Genomic DNA, 20,525 nt, shown 5'->3' on the forward strand with positions numbered 1-20,525 from the left:
TACAAAGAACAAAAAGGAAAAAAAATTGAAAAACAGGGTCAGAATTAATAATATAGAAGGCAAAGGGAAGCTCCCCAAAAAAAGTTAAATGCTAAAATTACCATCTAAAAATGGAACAGAACCATAGATAAAGCTCGAAAGAATTAAAAGGACAAGTTACCTACCGGTGAGATTATGAGGCCTCGGTTCTTGTCTTCTTGAAGGCAAGATTTCAATCAAGAGACAAAGTGTAGCAAAGTAAGAATTTATTGGCCACAACAAAGATATCCTTAGGACAGTGACACAAGGGAGGTGAGCCTGGGCTGGGCTGCCTTAGCTCACTGGGAAGTCAGAGGAAAGGGGCCGTGGAGACAGGTTCAGGCAGTTAGCCCAGGATGGGCTGTGCTGCCCACTGCTCCCCTGGTTACAAGTCTCATGGGGTTCCACAGAGGAAAGAAGGAGGAAGAGAATGGCCCAGGGTGTGCCCCCCTGGGGGAGAGCCATTGCTGGGTCCTTTGTCCTGAGCAGACTGAGTTCTCTCTTGCAGATGGAAATCGCAGGGGAGGTGCAGGGAAGGCTCTCGGCAGGATGACTATATACCATCTTTCCAGGTGTGCTCTTTCAGGTCATGGTCTCCACTGGTTGGTCAGCACAAGGGCAGGGGGTCATTAGTCAATGCAGCTGGTCCTGAGGCAGCCACAGCAGCACCTGTCTGGTGTTGCTGCCATTTGGGGGCCCGGGGCTGAAATACAGCTGAGGCCTACAAGTTATCCTTAGGGAGGAAAAGGTCAGGGGGTCCACATGGCACGATCAGCCAGGGAGGAGAGGTTATCCTGGGGGCAAGGTCCTTGCTTTCCTAGTTTTGTCCCTTACCAGGCATCTGGGCTTTCTGCCTGGTGAGTTCCTGAATCTGGCCCATTGAGCTTGCTCTGCTCCTGTCTGTCTAATTGCCGATAACATTATGACTCCCCTCTTAATGATAAACAAACAAACAAACAAACAAACAAATGAAATACAGCCTGACCAGTGTGGCTCAGTTGCTTGAGCATCATTCCATGCACCAGGTGGTCAGTTTGATTCCTGGATTTGGGGTTCGATCCCCAGTAGGGAGTATGCAGGAGGCAGCCAAGTGATGTTTCTCTCTTATTGATGTTTCTATGTCTATCTCCCTCTCCTATCCTCTCCCTCTTAAAAAAAAAAAATCAATAAAATATATTTTTAAAAGTGAAATGCATTAAAAAATGGTTTTAAAAAAATAGACTAACTGGTTTAGCTTAATGGATAGAGAGTCAGCCTGCAGACTGAAGGGTCCCAGGTTCAATTCCGGTCAAGGGCATGTACCTTGGTTGCGGGCACATCCCCAGTAGGGGGTATGCAAGAGGCAGCTGATTGATGATTCTCTCTCATCGATGTTTCTAACTCTCTATCCCTCTCTCTTCCTCTCTGTAAAAAAAATCAATAAAATATATTAAAAAATAAAGAGTGTGTGAGCAGAGCAGTAAGCCATTCTAGACCTGCTGAGCGCAGAACACAATGTGACTACACAGGTCAAGGCTCATGAAATGGGCCCTGACTAGGTCATTCCCGAAGCTACAGGTGAATTGAAACTCCTTGGAGATGGGATAGCTTTCTTCTAAAATGTTTGTGTCTCAGGAGCTCCTAGCACATAATCAGATTTACTTTTTATAAAAATCACTCTTATAGGGAGTCAAGGTAAGAAGTCTTGAAGTAGTTTTGCTATTAGTGAAAACACTCATTCTCCACTCGTCTCTTTGAGCATCGTGAAAACCTGGTCACTTGAAAATGCTTTGTTTATTAATCCTCAGAGATCCAATTTCCATGGAATATATTTAACTGGCACAAAAACTCAGTATATGCCTTTGCTTCTATTTGGTGTTCCCTTTCCTTGTGAATAGTGAATCATAAGACTGGAATCTTGACAGTGAATTCCATAATATTCTGACACCGTCTTCCACAAAAATAAACTAGGAATGTATATTTAAATAGAACGTAAATTATGCTTCAAACATGCTTTTTGATGCTAATGACCTAAACTATTGTTACTGAGGACATCCTTCAATTTGGCTACATTTCCAAATAGCTTCAATAATCGCTAAAGCACTGCCAAAGCCCTTTGAGTTTCCATGAACTCGTTGCCTATAATAGTATGCAAGAGGGAGAGAGAAAGAGGACATGGCACAGCTGCCTTCACAAACAGGAACAAACTGGCTTTCAGAGAAGAAAGCCCTTGTTTGCCGAAATAAATATGAAACAGAAGGTGAGAGCCGATGTCTTCCCGGTGAGCACCCTGGAGCAGCCCACCGTGTCGTTTTGTTTCCTCCTCTTCTCTCTCTCTCTCTCTCTCTCTCTCTCTCTCTCTCTCTCTCTCTAAGTATTTTTTTTTAATATATTTTATTGATTTGTTACAGAGAGGAAGAGAGAGAGATAGAAAGTTAGAAACATCGATCAGCTGCCTCCTGCACACCCCCTACTGGGGATGGGCCTGCAACCAAGGTACATGCCCTTGATCGGAATCAAATCTGGGACCCTTCAGTCCACATGCTGATGCTCAATCCACTGAGCCAAACCAGTTTCGGCTCCTTCTCTTCTCTTTAGGACGAAGGGAAAGAGTCCTCAAGTGAACAGGGAGCTAAGGCTGCTGTTTTATTCAATTAGATTTTGAAGTAAAGACAAACACTAGAGATACAGAATCTATGATTCTAAGAATCAGAGAAATTCAAAAAGAAAGAATCACTTTAATGTTGGGTTCAAACTTGAGGTGATTTCAGAGATAACCTAATTCAAATATTCTATATTGCATATGAGTTAGTGAGTATGTTCATATTTTGAAAAGAACAAATCCAGCCCTTGCCTTTTCATAGGTAGAAAAGAGAGGAGGCATCTGTCACAGAGAAGGAGACAGTTCCATAAATTTTCACTTGACTATCCAAGTTGGATTTAAGAAACACATTTTGGTGATTCATAGATATAGCATAAAGACAATATCGACAATAAAATAGACCCATAAATAAAGGGAAATCAAACCTTTCATGCAAGTAATCCGTGTAAGAAATCATTTTGTAAAATTAGAGAAACTTGTTCTAAATTGACATGGTACTTGCAAGTCTCTAAAAGGAAAAAAATAAATGTTTGTAGTCTTCATCCTTTAACATACAGAGTTCCTCCTCATCCCTCAAAAACATGTTTTGTAGTTTTATAGTGCCTAGCATTGTTTTTTTCTCAGTCCCTTGCTTTCTAAAACATGTTCAATAAAAAAGTGGTTAACTAACTAGTTAATGGAAACCCATCATGTATTTTCCTTAATTAACCATACTGAAGAGGAGAGCAGCACTTCTCAAACCTTAGCGTGCATATAAATCACCTGGAGATCTTATTGAAATGTTGATTCTGATTCAGTAGGTCTGGGCAGAGACTCAGAGAAGGCATTTACCTATTGAGTGTGAACCAGCCATGGAGTGTTCCAAAAAGTAGATTTCAATGTAAGAAGGCTTCTGACGTTCTTTTTTCTTTATTAGTTGCTTCCATTTTAGTTATAGGAAATAAGTCGCAAAGTGCCTTAGGGAAACGTGTTAGGGATATTTGCAAGACCTGCTTGAGAATAATTAAGTAATTTTGCCCTGAATTAATGTGTTGCTAAGTATCATCCAGACGCTGGAGAAAGAGTCCTCGAAAGGCATTAGCAAAGGAATACCTTCTGTTCTCCCCACTAACCATGTAAAATGCAGCCAGACAGTTCAGTTATGAGAGTCAACCGAAAGTTCACTTTCTTCAACCCTTTAACCTTCTCAACCTTTCTCCAAGGTAGCAAAGGCCCCTGGAAAGAAGACAGGTTTTTGATAGGATTTAGTTGTGTATGTGTTTGTTTGTTTTTAAATCCTCCCCTGAGGATATTTTTCCATCGATTTTTAGAGAGAGGGAAAGACAGTGAGAATTATCAATGAGAGCAATATCAATTGGTTGCCTCCTGCAGGCAGCCTGACCATGAGTTGGGTAGGAGCCTGCACTAAGGTACATGCCCTTGACCAGAATCAAACCTGAGACCCTTAAATTAGCGGGCCTACACTCCATCCATGGAGACAAACTGGCTAGGGCAGGATTTAGGTGCAGTTAAAGCAGAATCCTGTTACTTGTGTGATCCTAGGTAACTTACCTCCACGCCCAAAGCCTCTGGTCTCTTACCTGTAAATATAGTAAAAATCCTCTTACTTTCACTGAAGTAACACCTCCAATGCACCAGACGTTGTGGTAGCCCTTGAGGTGGATCCATAGACAGAGACATAGCCTTCTCCCTCCTGTGTTTGTTGGGTGGAAATGTGTATAAGTAGGCCTGACACACACCTGACTCTCAGGAGGGTAATCATGAGCTGTATTTGTGGCTTCTAACTCGGACTCTTTCCAGCCACGTAACTCCTAGGGAAGGGGAACTGCCACTTTCATCCATTCCTGGCAGCCCCCACTGACTAGCGCTCACTGTAGTCCGGGCACAGTTCTGAGTGCTTTACCAGGTGTCTACACTCATTCAATTCCCAGAACAAGCCTCTGAAGCAGTTTGTTAGTCTCATTTTACAAGGCTGAGACACAGGGCGGACATGAAGGAGTTTCTGGGCCACAGAGCTGGTGGATAACAGACCCGGCATCTGGATTTAGACTCCAGAGACCCTACTCTTAACGATAGCACCTCGGAGTAATGGAATTAGAGCCCACTTTTCTTCAATTTTACTTTTATTGTTGAGAGTATAACAGATGTCCAACCAAGTGCAAAAAAATTCATGTATTAAAAATGTCTGCGCCTAAGTATGTGTTAGATGGGCTTGTTGTGCCCTCTGGTGGAAAACCAGAGCAGGGAAAGAAAAGGAAGTTAGATGCACAAGGAAGAAAAGCCCTCAGTTTGCTGATATTCTGGGCTCTTCAAAAGTTTGCTCTTAATCTCGAGAAAATGGCTGGGAAATCTCTCAGGAATAAAATGTGAGACTGCTGAGGATGATTCAAGATGGTTAACATTGTAAACACACAGCAAAGCCTGCAGAGTGACATTGGTGTGGAGGGATTTTTTGGTAAAATCTCAAGGGATAAATATCAGATTACAATGTTATTAAAAACAATCTTAATTAAAAAAACAAACTTTTGCCAGCATGTAAAAAACAAACAAACCAACAAACAGACAAATAAAAAAAAACATGATCATGACACATACATCTCATAGGACAATAGAAACTAAGGAGAAAATAAACAAATGGGGCTACAAAATAAAAAGCTTCTGCACAGCAAAAGAAACCATCAACAAAGTGACAAGAAAGCCCACTACATACATGGGAAAACATATTTGCCAATGATACATTCAATAAGGGTTTAATCTCCAAAATTGATAGGGAACTCATGCAACTTAGCAAAAGGAAGATAAACTATCCAATCAAAAATGGGCAAAGAAAGGACTTAAATAGATATATAAAAAGTGCTGAAAGTCACTAATCATCTGAGAGATGCAAATCACAATGGTGAAGTACCATCTCACACCTGTCAGAATGGTTTTCATCAACAAATGACAAGTGCTGACTTGGATGTGGAGAAAAAGGAACCCTAGTGCACTGCTGGTGGGAATGCAGACTGGTGCAGCCTCTGTGGAAACAGTATGGAGTTTGCTCAAAAAACTAAAAATGGAGCTCTCATTTGACCCAGTAATCCCATTTCTAGGAATATATCCTAAGAAATCAGAAACACCAATCAGGAAGAATATATGTTACCCCTATGTCCATAGCAGCACAATTTACAATAACTTCACAAACTCAAAAATATGGTGTTATGAGAGCACCATCTTGTGGCATGTTGTTTACATTGTAGGAAAGGGGGAATATTCGCAATCAGGGTCAGATTATGAATGTAAGAAATTACTTTAATAGAGGAACTATCATTGTTTTTTGTTACATGCTGTCTGTTTTGGCAGGTCCTCAAGCTGTGTGAATGGGCATGACAATTTCCCAGCCACCAGATATGGATATGCTCAACACTGGGCACCAAATAATACTCCAATGTGAATCTTGACTGATGGCAAGTCAGGCCAAGTTAGTACATGTGTGAGTAGTCCTGGGGAAGTCCTAATCATATTAGGACTTAGTGGCCCGGTGCACAAATTTGTACACATTGAAAGGAAATTAATTAGAAGAAATATTTTAATATCACTATTTACCCTTTCTCTATAAAAGAAGTGTCAGAGATGAAAGAAAATTATAAAATATACATGAACGTAATATATAAATTAATAAAAAAACAATAATAATATGATATAACAATGAATATTTTCCATTAAATATTTACTGTCAGAATCTTCATTTATCATTAAATTTTTGAAATATGCTGGGTATTCTGGAAAATTTATATAATTGAGACAAACTTTGCCTTTGCTACCACATCGAGTAAATTCTCTATCAGGTGGTTTTTCATTGGAGAAATTTAGGGATAGGCAAATTTGACATGTAACAGTCATTCCACCATAACTGTGTTCGCTATGAAGGCAGTTTCTACCAGTAATGGTAGTACTTGTTGATGACTGTTCTTCAGCCATATTCTGTTGATGACATTTCTTTCTTTTGGCTTCAGAGGTACATTGTGGCAATAGCTGGTCTTCAGACATACTCTGTCCACAATTTTGGCTTCAGAATGTCAAGAAAAAACGTGACATCATCACCTGGTGCCCACAGCCACCTTTTGTGGGCTGGGCTGGGCTGTGGGCCACCTTTTGGCTGTGATTTGGTGGGCTATAGCTCTGGGGTGGTGGCAGGGCCTGTGTCCTACATAGGGGAAGCCAAGTGCTGCTTTGTGGGTGCCAGGTCCATGGTGCTATTTTTCTGTGCATGTCATGGCAGCTCCTGCATTGAACGTTTGCCTCCTGATGGTCAGTGCACGTTATAGCAACCGGTCAGACTGGACACTTAGCATATTAGCCTTTTATATATATATATATATATATATATATATATATATATATATATATATATGGATTAATGTAGCTAATCAAAGGGTGCAAGGAAAGATTTCTACTCATCTTTCTCTTGCCCAATGCCCAAGAAGGGTGTGCCTACTTTGCATTCATTATTTACTGTCTAGCAAACTTAGAGGATTAAAACATGTTTGGGGAGGGATGAGGAATTCATTCGGCAGTAGCTTATATGGGTGACTCAGTTTGTACTCAGGATGTCCAGAGAGATTATAGTTATTTAAGAGCTTGACTGGAAGACTCCTTACAAGACTCCCAGTTATCATTTGGCTGGAAGCATCAATTATTTGGGGGGGACTTTCCAAAGACCTAGGTTTTTCATTTGGGCCTCTGTATAGACTGCTCCCAATAGACCTTTCCCTAGTGATTAACCTGAGATAGAAATCAATGTCTTCTAGAACCTAGTCTCAGAAATGACATGCCATCACTTTCTCTGTATTCTCTTACTCACACAGACCAAACCTAATACAGCATGGGGTTTACATAAAGGTATGAATACCGAGGTTGGGATCATTGGAAGACATTTTAAAGGCTAACATTGTGCCCAGACTCCCATAATTCACATCCCTCTCACATGAAAATTAGATTTAGCCTCTCTTTAAACTCTTGAAAACCTCATTACATTATAGCTTCAGCCCAAAACCCAGAATATCTCATCACAGAAATCTGACCCTGGTACAGATGAGGTTTTTGAGGTATGTTCCTGAAATACAATTAAAGTATGGCTTCTTTCAAGCTAAGGACTTGTACACTAAAGGGGAAATTGGTGTCTCCTAAACACCCAATTCACAATGGTTGCATAGATAGAGGAGTGTCCCAAGTTTAGGAACAGTCAGAGGCTCACTCTTAATATTTCTTTTCACCATGGAGGTTCTAGACAATACTAAAATAATGCAGCTGCTGTGAAGTTTGGAAGTTCCTCAAAAAAATTACATAGAATTATCATGCCATTCAGCAATTCACTCCTTGGTAAACCCAAAGTAATAAAACAAAATATTCAGACAGAAACTTACATGAATTTTCAAATAAGCATCATTCAAATGTCTAACAACAAAAAAAGTGCTATATCTGTGTAGTGGAATAGCATTCAGTTACAAAAAAAAAGGAAAGAAATACTTAAACATGCTACAATATGGATGAACCTTGAACACATTATGCTAAGTGTATATTTTCATCTCTGTAATATGCTCAGAATAGGTAACTATAGATAGAAAGTTGATTAATGAATGCCAGAAGCTAGGGATATTAGGGAATGGAATTTCAGGGATTTTTACTTGGGTCAGTTGATTAAAAAACAAAACAAAACATACCATTTGGCACATAATAAATTCTATGTATCAAAAAAGATGAGCCGAAACCGGTTTGGCTCAGTGGATAGAGTGTCGGTCTGCGGACTGAAAGGTCCCGGGTTCGATTCCGGTGAAGGGCACGTACCTTGGTTGCGGGCACATCCCCAGTGGGGGGTGTGCAAGAGGCAGCTGGTCGATGTTTCTCTCTCATCGACGTTTCTAACTCTCTATCCCTCTCAATTCCTCTCTGTGTAAAATCAATAAAATATATATTAAAAAAAAAATGTTTTTAGACATGCAATGATTAAAGACCAGCAAATCTGCATCCTAAAAAAAATTTAAATCCCTTCTACCAGGTAAGATATATAAATAAAAGTTCACAGTATTTATTAAATTTGTGGTAATTTTATTTATAACAGGAACAAAATTTATTTTTACATATATGTACAAGGCACTTATTTTCTTTACATAAAAATAGAAATATTTATATATTTACAAAAATATTAAAACATACAGACTTTACAAATAAAGGATTTCACAAAGGACACTTAGAAATATACACACTGAAAAAGACATCAAAGAAATGTGACAAAACATTTAAATTAAGACTCCAGAGTTGCTATTTCAAAGGATATTATCAATAATTTGATAAGGCAAATAAAATGTCTCAAATACTAATAGTTGGTAAACAAAATTTAGCTAAGATTGTATAGGTAAAATTACATGAGCTTCTTTACTAAAAAATTCAATTTTATTTTACCTCTAAAACAAAAATCGGATGACTTAATTTTTAAAAAAATATTTAAATTTCCTGATTTATACTGAGAACTTTGAACTTTTTCACATTAAATTTTAAAATATTTTAAGAGGTTTGCATCCTCTACTTAGAAGGGGGGCAGAAATCCCTTGCAGGATACTCATTTCAACTTTAGACTGAAAATCACAATATATATTCTTAATTTTTAAGATTAAAACCTAACTTTTCTGACTAACCTTCATGATCCGCTATAAGAGATATTAATAAGATATCACAATCGTCGTAAGTTCTTCTTGCTTTTCACAGTACCAGGCAGAGGACACATTTTATAATTGGCTTTTAGAGGCTTGCCATGCAAACAGTCTTCGGTGGTATGATAATCACACAGACATCTTGTACAGTAATCAAACCCACAGCCTTCTCGTTTGCAGACTGCCCTTTGCAAATAGCAATCATATTTTGCAGGTGAGTTACAGCGAATGCAGGCTTTGAGGCTTTCATTCCTTTTCAAAGTCGTGGCAGCCTAGTAAGAAAATCCATTAAAAAATTTTAGTGAAGACTGAGTTGAATGTAGCTTTGGAAGAACAAGAATGGCACATCTGGACTCCACAATACAGGCATAAAAAAATCAATGTCACACATAAAGAGAACTCCTTTCCCCAAAGCACCCTCGCCCTGGTGTTATCAACGAGAGAGAGATAGTATCAGATGGTTCAGTAGCAATTCCCTAATGCTATTTCTAAATATGTTCTTTTCTTTCATGAATGCTACTCAAATATCAATGCCTAAATTAAATAGGCACCTTTTCTGTGAAGTGTTCCTAGTATCACTCAGGAGTTGGCTGCACTTTTACCTCTAGTTTTATGTTTTCTTAAAGTGCCTATCATATTACATATCTTTTCTTTAATGCCTTATCTTTCATTCTAGATTTTAAGGCTATGGAGGTTGCTACCATGTTTTCTTCTCCATGCAGAACCCAGTAAGATAGCAGATATTCAAAAAGTGCTTTGGAATAAACTTACATTATACCAGGCATCAGAGTAATAAAGAGAATACTAAATTTCATTACATAAAATTTATATTTATTGACCAACAAATGAAATCAATATTTTATTTCAAAACATATACTCTTTTAATTATGATTTTTAAATTAAGTTTGCATAATTATCCATGTGAGAACTTCTGTAAAGTGTATTATAAAAGTTCTCACATGGATAATTATGAAGTCAAGTTTTAATAGGAGGCCAGGAATTTCGGAAAGTTGGCCCTGTTTTTCTTAGATAGCAGTGTTTTAAAATTAAGAGTCTCCATTATTTTCTTAGCATTTCTTAATTAAATTTCAACATCACTAAATAGTCTAATAATGCCAAGTATATATTCTTTTATCAAAGAAAGTAACTCTGTACTTTCCCAAAATATTAGTTGAGTTTTTAAAGTTCTCCCTTTCTCACTATAAGTCCTCTTAACAATAAGTACCCGCTATGACTAATTAACCGATAAACAAAAGAATTACCTCAGAGAATTCTTTGTGCCTACTATAAGTAGAACGTTTCTGATCAGCTGGACCAGGTAACTTGTCTCGAGGATCATTTTTGAGAGGAGTTTGGGTTGCTGATTTCTGAACAGAGGCCAATGCAGTTCTACACATAACATGTTCTCTGGTTGAAGCATGTGATGAAAACTTAATGTTCTTTTCCTAATCAAAAAAAAAAAAAAATGTTTTAATAGGATTTCAATTTATCTACACATTAAAAAAAAAAAAAAAAGCCACACAAAAGTATTCACACAAACATTTCAAGGCTAACTAAGTTATTGACAGAAATTATAAACCAAATGGTGAGTACTTGACATGCTTAGTCTATATAGCATTGAATACATGATTTATCAAGTTCTGCCAGAAGAGTAATTCTTCCTACCAACAGCAGAGGGCAATGGTCATGTTTAGGTGTCACTCCAGTGTCATGAAAAGATTCAATATCACCTTTTACATTAGAAAATTTTCCATTAACACCAGCTTATTGATAAAGAAATTAACTGCAATACTAATCTAGAGCAACACAGCTAGTAAGTAGCAGCACCAAAATTTGAACTTAACTCTGCCAATGAAATTTTCAATACACATTGATCTTGAAGTATTTCTGAAAGTAAATTCTTTTCTACGTTAAAAATCTTCAATAAATAAATATTTTACTATATATCTGGTAATTGAAAAAATACACACAAAATGGCAACCTATATTAGCTGTATCACAAACATACACTGAGAACTGAGTAATTTTCCCTTTGGACATTCCATTTATGGGACTAAACAATTGAAGTGGGATTCTTTCCCCTTTCCCTATAAATTTTATGAGTTCTAGTCAAGTTTGAAATGCTTTTTGAATGTAACAGATTTCCAGATTACCTGTTATCTTCTCTATTTCCCCCTTCTAATTCTAATGGTAAAGGTCACTAGCTACTGTTTATTAAGCTGAAAACATCAACTGCAAAGACTTACAGTAATTCTTTGTATTGCTTTATTGTACAGCTGCAATGCCCGCTTATCATCTTCTAGAATCTTCTTCCAAGTTATGCTCACTTTAGACACACTGGAAAAAATAAATGATTATGAAATACACAAAGCATCACAAAGAGCTCAGATGAATATACTACAGAAACATTAATAGTGCAAAAAAGAAATTTTTATTAGCACTGTTCCTTTTTAAAAAAAAATATATTTTATTGATCTTTTACAGAGAGGGATAGAGAGTTAGAAACATTGATGAGAATCATCGATCAGCTGCCTCTTGCACACCCCCTACTGGGGATGTGCCCGCAACCAAGGCACATGCCCTTGACTGGAATCGAACCTGGGACCTTTCAGTCCGCAGGCCGATGCTCTATCCACTGAGCCAAACCGGTTTCAGCAGCACTGTTTCTTAAACTTAACTTTACATTAGAATTGTCCAGGACACTTAAAATGGGATACAAAGTTCTGTATTTTTTAAAAAGTCCCCTCTCAAGTAATTCTAAGTGCATTCAGGCTTAAGAACTACTGATTTATATTTCAATAGAAGGCAAGTGCATGAATTTGTGCACCAGTGGGTCCCTCGGCCTGGCCTGTGGAATCAGGCTGAAATGGCTCTCCAACATCCCTGGAGGGGTCCCAGGTTGCGAGATGGCACAAGCCAAGCTGAGGGACTTCACCGATGTACAATTTGGATACGGGAGGTTGGCCAGCCAGGGAGGGACCATGGGAGGGCTCCAGGGTGTGTCCCCAGCCTATTCACTGTCCCAATCAGCCAGACCCCAGCAGCAAGCTAATCAACCAATCAGACTGTCTCCCCCTGGTGGTTACTGTACATCATAGTGAATGGTTGACCAATCGACTGTCTTCCCCCTCCCCGTTGGTCAGTGCATATCATAGCAACAGGTCCATTGGTCAAGTTCCTAACCCCCTAGTGGTCAGTATATGTCATAGTGAGTGGTTGAGCGGCCTTAGCATATTACGCTTTGATTGGTTGAACAGCTGACTGGTCGACCAGACACTTAGCATATTAGGCTTTTATTATATAGGATTTTTTCCCCACATTATCTGCAAACATCAAATAAGTAGCCACTGCTTACTATTTGTTAGCTATTTGTTAAAAGTTGTAGTCAGATTTCAAAGTACTTTAGGGCACACTGTTATTAGGAGAAATCAACTTGTGATGTTGGTTATCCTTAAGAAGATAGCAAACAATAAAAATCAATATATGTTTATCTGTTTTGCTTTAGCTACATAAAGACCAGTGTAAAAACATTTGCAAAGAGTACTTCTGAAAACTTAAAAAAACCAAAAAAGACCCCAGTTGGGCTGAATTCAACCTAACCCAGCAGTCTGTGTAATCATCTTAATTCTCAGTCACCTCATCCTGATTTTATTTGGTGGAATAGGAAAGGGTAGTTAGTTAGCATAAGGTTTCTAAGAAATAGTCACCATCAGATCCATTTGAGGGTAGTCATATTTTCATTATTGTCAAGCCTAGAAGAGCCCTACATTAAAAATGGCCTAAAAGACCAGAAATCATTTCCTATTTCAAGTGCACCAAAAGTCACAATGCTTATTAGACCTGTACACTAGAACTAGACATTGTTTTATACTTAAGCCAGAAAAGATGCAGCTTACATAACAGAAATTTCAGAACCCAGAGAAACAAAGATACCAATGTAACAACAATAATTTGCATTAGTGTATTATACGGATACACTCAAAGCAACAACACTTACTTGATTAAGTCCATATCGCTGAGCTGTGTTAAAATATTTGCTAAGAGATGTCTGAGTCCCCTTCGAAAGAGTTCACTGAGAATATCTACATATTCTAGGCCCATTTTTCTGCCAATTATAGTCTGTAGCCTAAAATCTACATTACACTTCTCCCAATCTACTTTATGATTTCGTCTGGCACTCTTTTTTAATGTTGAACAAACCACTTTTGCGATATGAAGAGCTGGCATCAAGTTTTTGTTGGGATATTGGCCTGGGCTTTCAGTCTGAGGTAGGCAGAACTGTGGACTGTCATTGCAATTTTCTTCCAGGGAAAGGCTAGCTTCTTCCTGTTCACCCAGGACACTCTTTTGGGAGAATGAAAAATAGCCACTGTCTTCATAAGGTCCACTGGTTTCTAGTTCTTCTATTTCATTTGAACTAGTAAGTGTTTGGTGCACATGCTGATTTTCCTTGTTATGCAAGGGCTTGTTCTCAGTTTCAAGTTCTACAATCCTGGGGCTCACAATCGGTGACCCGATATCTGATAGCTTTTCATAGTCTTTAATGCAGTGTTTATGAGAACTTTTCAGACATGGAGAAGTGTAGGAACCTAGCCTTCCACTGTCATCAGGTTTTACCGGCTTAACTCCAGAATGAACGTGGTTATGGTTAAAATCACACTTCATTTTGATAGAAAGAGAAGTTTCTCTGCAACCTATAAAAAGAACATATTTACTTCTTAATAACATAATTTCAACACATCCTTACTACTTGAATTGGGATATAAGATTTAATTACTTTGCATCTCTTAGCACTTTGTATTGTCTAAGTGGCTGTGAAGTTATCAAAGTTTAATTATATGGAGATGTGACAATATGAGGAAATATTATTTTATATATACATATCTTATTCTTAAAAAGGTACTTCAAAACAGATTGCTCTTAGATGTGTATAGCTAAGCACATTTGACTTTTAGAATCCATGTTGATGAAGTAAAAAACAGTGAAAGGGGGACTATTTAACTAATATCTGTGCTGATGGAAAAAATAAGATGTGAGGCATCAAGAGTGGGGTCTCGGGTCAGATACCCTTACAGTAATCCAACACTTCTAGAACCAGTGTTTATACCATGGACTTGAAATGACACTAGTCAGCTTTACTTGAGGTCAGCTCAAAAAAGCAAACACTTGTTTAAGGTTGTACCATCAGCCAAAGGCCTTAGAAACCAGTTGAATTATCTTTAAAACAGGTATTCTCAAAGGTGTACACCAAAGACCATTGGACAAGATAATTCAATCATTGTGAGGACTGTCCCATGCACTGCAAGATACTTAGTAGCTTTTACTCAGCTTTTATGCCATTCGCAGGCCCTACCCCTTAGGTAGGATAATGAAAAATGTCTCGTCACCAGTTATTGCCAAATGTTGGGAATGGTGGGAAGGTGGTGGCAGTGAAGTCTCCCCCATCATCCAGTTGAGAACCACTGCTTGAAAAGATTAGGATTTTTTCGGGCAGTAGAGGCTGGAAACAGCACTCAGAGACAGCGTGAGCAAGGGCACTATAGTGGGAAGGAATGTAGTAATGGGTTCAGAAAACACTGCTTAGCATTACTGAGGGCAGATGAAGAGTAGATGCTTCATGTTTACTTCCCACCTCCTCTCCCCAACGCAAGCCAATCGTAAGTAGCTAACCACTTATCCTATAAGTAAGTGAATATACCAGTATGTCCAATCTACACTAAATATTGGTAAGAATGTCATAACAATTTTACCATCTTTATTTAGAGCAAAACCTTTAAGTCAAAGCACCAAAGGACATGTTGATAGAGAGTAACATTGTAGGTAAGGACTCTTTAAATTCCAAATGATTAACACACTGGAAGACATAGTATGTGCTCTAAGACCCCATAAAACTTGTACTAAATCCTAAAAGTTAGCCGAAACCGGTTTGGCTCAGTGGATAGATCACAGGTTCCATTCCGGTCAAGGGCATGTACATCGGTTGCAGGCACATCCCCAGTGGGAGGTGTGCAGGAGGCAGCTGATTGATGTTTCTCTCTCATCGATATTTCTAGCTCTATCCCTCTTCCTCTCTGGAAAAAAAAAAAAAAAATCAATAAAATATATTTTTAAAAAACAATAAATAAATAAATCCTAAAGCAACACCCACCCACCCAAATTAACACTAACTTGAATGCTTCTCTCCCACCCAGAAAAAGAAAAATATTCCAAGGGTATTTTTGTCTCAAGTAAAAAATTAGGTATAATTACACATGGCCATATTTAATCTATAGAAGTCACCTATAAAGCCAATTTTTACTTTGCTTAGCTGCCTAAAGTGAAGAGGCCTGAAATTGTACTTCAGAAACTCTTACCTCTTTTCAAAGGCATTGTTACTCTGCTTGTCTTTAGAACCCAATAACTGGGGTTGTTCCAGCTTTGCCACTGCAAGTTCATGTCCATTTGACACACTTCCACTGTTTTTGGAACTTTCCTTACTTTCTAGCCCTAGAATCCGTTATTTCTCTACGAAGCTCGTTCATTTATTGGTTCCAGAATCTAGATGCTAGTTGTAGATTTAGTTTTAAAATGTGAAATTATGTAATATACTTTAACAATACTACAAAATAAAGGGTAAGTATCACTCTTTTATATGAAAGGAACCTGAAAGCAGACTTTGTAAAAAGCTAGTTCCTGGTCTTTCAACTAATTCAGTGCTTTCCAATGACCAAGCCAAATATCTTTACTAAACAATATGGGGAAATATATGTATTTCTATAATTGATATAATTGATCTGAGTATTCAAAAAGGAGAAACATATCACAAGATCTTGAAATCAGATGGATGAGGGTTCAAAGTCTGGTTCTGTCACTTCGTTCATTCATCCAATCCTACTTAGTGACCTGGTGTGGAGAGGAACCTTTTTGAGGTGACATTCTGCAATCTGAAAGCCTTGTTAAGATCTGTGAGCTACAGACAGAGGTAAGTACTAGAAGCAAGGACAAGTGTTGAGTATCAAGTAATAGAAAGTTCTGTAAGACTGCAACTTGGTGAGCTAGGTGGTTGAAAAGGCAGAATGATCTATAGGATTTTTAGGGTAGGATGGATTATATTCATTATGTAGTTAGTAAAGAGCCTTTGAAGAGATCTAAGAAACATTTTGGTTTGCATTATTAAAAAATCATGGCAGCTGCCCTGGCTGGGTGGCTTAGTTGGTTGGAGTGTCACCCCATACACCTAAAGGTTGTGGGTTCGATTCCCAGTCAGGGCACATACCTAGGTTGTGGGTTCAGTCCCTGATCAGGGTGGGAACAGGAAGCACCGATGGCTGTTTCTCTCTCTCTCCAAAATCAAATTCTCAGATGAGGATTAATAAATAAATAAATAAATAAATGTAAAAAATCATGGCAGCCGTGGAAAATGGATTGTAGGAAGGTACAAGTGAAAGTTAGTTAGAAATGTGTATCAGAAAATTTCAGACTGGATGGCCATTGTGGAAATGAATATAACTGAACAGATAAGAGATCTAGTGAGGAGGTAAGTAAAGTCAAAAGTCAACAGAGCTTGCTGATGTGGATCATGAAGGAAAACTGGAGTAAAAAATACACTAGGGTTTAAAGTTTTAAGATCTAAGTTATAAAGTGTCATTTGTCAAATTGGGAGAAAACTAAGGTTAACTCTTTCCCGATCTATAAAACAGGGGTGAGAAAATAAAACTGAACTAAATTTAGGACACAGTTCCTGTCATGTGCAGTCTAATCAACAGAATCTACAGAAGTCTAATTATCACATTATTCTAAGTCAAATCCCTTCATACTCTTTCAGCTGTATATCATGAATATTTTATAAGTAGCAAACTATTCCCCAGACAGAGAGATGTATGCATTCCACATTATATATTTGTTCTAGGAATGGGATCCAGTTTCAAATGAAAATCCTTGCTCAGCCTTTTGACTAGCTTTTGTGACCTAGAACATTCAATTAATCTTTCATTTTCTTTTAAATAGAGCTATTAATATCTACCTCGTGGAGTAGGTAGATTCAACATATTGCATTTTTTAAACCTTTCCTTTAGAGTACAATCATGAAAAAGACATTCTTAGTTAACTTTCATAAGGTAACCTATTTAACTTTTCAATATAGATCTGACACTCCTTATTAGGTAAATAGACTACAGTGCTTAAAAACCTTTGTTATTCCAATGTTAAGTAACTATTCCAATGTTAAATAACTAAGTTCTATAATCTCCAGTACCCATAAGACCACCACCATGTGCTCCACACTAGGCCGGGCTAATCCAAAAATTTAAGAGGCCCAAACTTTGCTACCATTTACCTGCCTATTAGCCATTGTCCCTAAGAGGAAATTTAAAAAACTTTGGAACTCAATAAATTTTAAAATTTCATTTCCCCGAATTTATAAACAGGAAAAGAATTCAAGAGGAGTGCAAATATCCTCTTTAGGAGTCAGATGGTAAAGAGACAACGGGAATTAAACAACCCAACAACTTAAAGCCATCAAGCTTCAGAATTTCACAATGGAGACATCTAATCAGTAAAAAGTATTTTTTCTCTCTCCTATTTCATATTCCTTTTCTAGAGAAATGGGGATCTCCCAGAGATTACCAAATATCACACTATCAAATTGCTACTTAAAAAACCTGGATCACTTCTAAGTTAAAATAAATGCGTTTACATCACTTTTGGAGACAGCAACAAAGAGAATAAAAATAAGCGTTTATCTGGGCTCCTCTCATCCTATCCGAGTTTGGAATAAAAACCCACTGTTTCAGGAGTACAGGTTAAAAAAACAAACAAACAAAAAAACCCCCACACACATCACGATTCTTCATTTCTCATAAAATCAGCTCAAATGGCCAAATTCATGGTTTTGTCCTAAAAACTAGTGTCCCTTAAAAATCGATCCCTTGGATTCCAGGCCTTGAGACTGGGTAAAGGAAAAAAGGAGAGAAACTGGACGTTTTTGTTTGGTCACCGCTGGAGAGCTCGGTTCCATGAGGGGGGGTCCCTGCATTTGGCGGGAGTGGCAGGGGGAGACCCAGGGAATGCTGATTTAGGGGCCGGCGGGGTGGCCCCGAGGGCGCGGGCGGGTGCAGGAGGCGGGAGATAAGGGAGCGGGATCTCCCGCGCCCGCCAGCGAGGCCCAGGCGGCCCCAGCCCGAGGCGATGGGCCTGGGGCTGCGGGTGCGGGTCCCCCGGGGGGAAGAGGCTCAGGGAGTGGGAGTCAGGCACCTGGCCAGGCCCCGGGGGCCGCCCCGCAGAGCCCGCGCCCCGGATCCGGTGGGGGAGGGAAGGGGCATTTGGCGCCCATTCCAAGCGGGTGGGGAGGCAAGTCATCCGAGGGCAGAAGAGCGCCCCGGGAGGCCTCCACCCGCACCTCCCTCGGAGCCGGCTGCAGGTTCGGCGTGGCAGGCGGGACCCGCGCCCGCCATCCCGCATCAGCACCTCTGGCTCCCCTTCCCGGAAAGCCGCATTCTTTTTGCCTCCTGGTCCCCGGGACCCCCTCCAGCGACCCCCGCACCCAGCCCCCGCGGTCCAGCGTGGGGCCGCACGTCCGGATGGCGGGGTAAGATCCCCTCTCCCCTCCGCATGCCCTCACTCCTTGGCATGCACCCCTCCTGGGACCCGCAGCCCTCCTGGGACCCGCAGCCCTCCTGGGACCCGCAGCCCTCCTGGGACCCGCATCCCCCTCACTCACTATTCAAGGAAGCGGGGCGCCGGGGAGCTGTCACCGCGCTGCAGCTGCAGGAGCTGGAGCAGGAGCTGGAGGGGGAGCAGCTGCAGGCGCGCCGGCTCATGGCAGTGCGAGCCGGGTGGGTCCTCCTCAGGTGAGCGACCTGCTGGCGCACGAGAGGAGCGGGCTGCGGCTGCACCGAGCTCTGCCTCCTAAAAGGCGCCGGCTGGTACTTTTAAAATCTTTGAATTTGGTGCCCAAATCCGCACCGCCCAATGGGACGCGCCGCTCGCACGCGCGTCCCAATTGGAAGGCGGTGGGAGGGGACGCCCTCGCCCGAGTCCAATGGGAGGCTGCGGAGGCGGGGCCAGCCGCGAGGCCGCCCCGCCCCCCTCCAGGCCGGCTCTCCGCGCCCGGAAGGATGCTGAGGCCGGGGGCGGGGCCTGGGCGGGGCCTGGGAGCGCGGGGAGGCCGCGGCCCAGCCACACGTGGATGGAGCCTACCACGCATGCGCCCACGCGCCCAGCTTTCCTCGGCGGCGGTGGGAACCGGCCTCCGGCGAGTCCCGTTCTCATCCCCAAGGCGGCGCGGGCTCCTCTCTGAGGATCTCCGATGCGGACACAGGGCAGCCGGCTTTCTGCGGCCATCTCCTGGGCGGGAGGCTGGTGAGCGGCACCTCGGGTCGTCTGGGAACGTAGGCTTTCCGGAAGACGAGCCCTCCTCGGCCCGCCTCTCTAGGATTTGGGCGCGCTCCTCTCCGCTCCTACCTCCGCCCCTCCTCCCGGCCCAGTGCTTCTGCGCAGGCGCTTTTGGCGGGAGGTGGCGGCGGAGTTGGCGGGTTGACGCCTGCGCGCTGGGGTCCCTCGCGGTCCTCCGGGGGAAGGAGCGGAGCGTGCGCCTTGGGTGCGTCCTCCTGGCGCGCGCACCTGCTCAGCTCCCGCCGGCGCGGGGGCGGAAGGCGGGGAGCCCCGACCCCCTGTGTCCTTCCGGCGAGTGTAGGGTTGAGACCGGAAGGGACTTCTTTCTTGTAAGCGTGGCACTACGGTATTTAGTGCGGGCCTTCAACTTTTTAAATTTGTATCTAGTTTGTTTGTTTCCTTCCTTCTAGGGCCGAGCGCGCGACAGTAACCCTGCTCCCAAATATAATAGTAACTCCCCGGAGTTCTGGTCTCCCGGCCCAGAAGTGGTTTGCTAGCGATGGAGGGATGGGTGAAAGCTGATTGTTAAGGCTTAGCTGACAAGTTGCACTGTTAAAATTTTTTGCACTTTTGTTATTAATCGTGCTGAACCTTTTGTCACTTTTTATTGGGGACTTAAGCAGGGACAATGCAGTCCCTGGTCTGCGCTCCCGCTACAGCGCAGTGCAGCCACATCATATAAATTCAAAGTCCGAATCCTTGTGTTTGGCAGTGTCAGTGGGTTTTTGTTTTTCTGCAGGCTCAGGGAGAGTTAACAGTTGGCTTATAGTTAGCTAAAGCCTTGGCTAGTCCTGTGAGGCCTGCGGGATCTGGATGAGTCATACCATTGCAGGGTGGAGCCGTTTTTATGTAAAATTGTTATAACGA

General features: G+C 41.0%; 1 protein-coding gene across 1 annotated transcript; it reads right to left on the reverse strand.

Annotated features, from left to right (window-relative positions):
- Window positions 1-8,675: 8,675 nt before the first annotated feature.
- Window positions 8,676-19,451, reverse strand: FBXO5 (F-box protein 5). The gene is made up of 5 exons (XM_084890198.1): window positions 18,985-19,451; window positions 13,285-13,981; window positions 11,534-11,624; window positions 10,551-10,733; window positions 8,676-9,560 (listed from the first exon to the last, which is right to left on the reverse strand). The coding sequence occupies exons 1-5, from the start codon at window positions 19,082-19,084 to the stop codon at window positions 9,309-9,311; spliced, it is 1,323 nt and encodes a 440-aa protein (XP_084746324.1). The 5' UTR covers window positions 19,085-19,451; the 3' UTR covers window positions 8,676-9,308.
- Window positions 19,452-20,525: the final 1,074 nt, after the last annotated feature.

This window comes from Pipistrellus hanaki (genome assembly GCF_964339955.1).
Source record: "Pipistrellus hanaki genome assembly, chromosome: 7".
NCBI lineage: Eukaryota > Metazoa > Chordata > Mammalia > Chiroptera > Vespertilionidae > Pipistrellus > Pipistrellus hanaki.

Excerpts from the sequence above, each read along its gene's own strand:
- FBXO5 (XM_084890198.1), bottom strand. The coding sequence starts at position 19,084 with ATGAGCCGGCGCGCCTGCAGCTGCTCCCCCTCCAGCTCCTGCTCCAGC. Across the intron at positions 13,982-18,984 it reads GCGCCCCGCTTCCTTGAATA|GTTGCAGAGAAACTTCTCTT; the intron begins GTGAGTGAGGGG and ends TTCTTTTTATAG. Across the intron at positions 10,734-11,533 it reads AAGCAATACAAAGAATTACT|GAAAAGAACATTAAGTTTTC; the intron begins GTAAGTCTTTGC and ends TTTTTTGATTAG.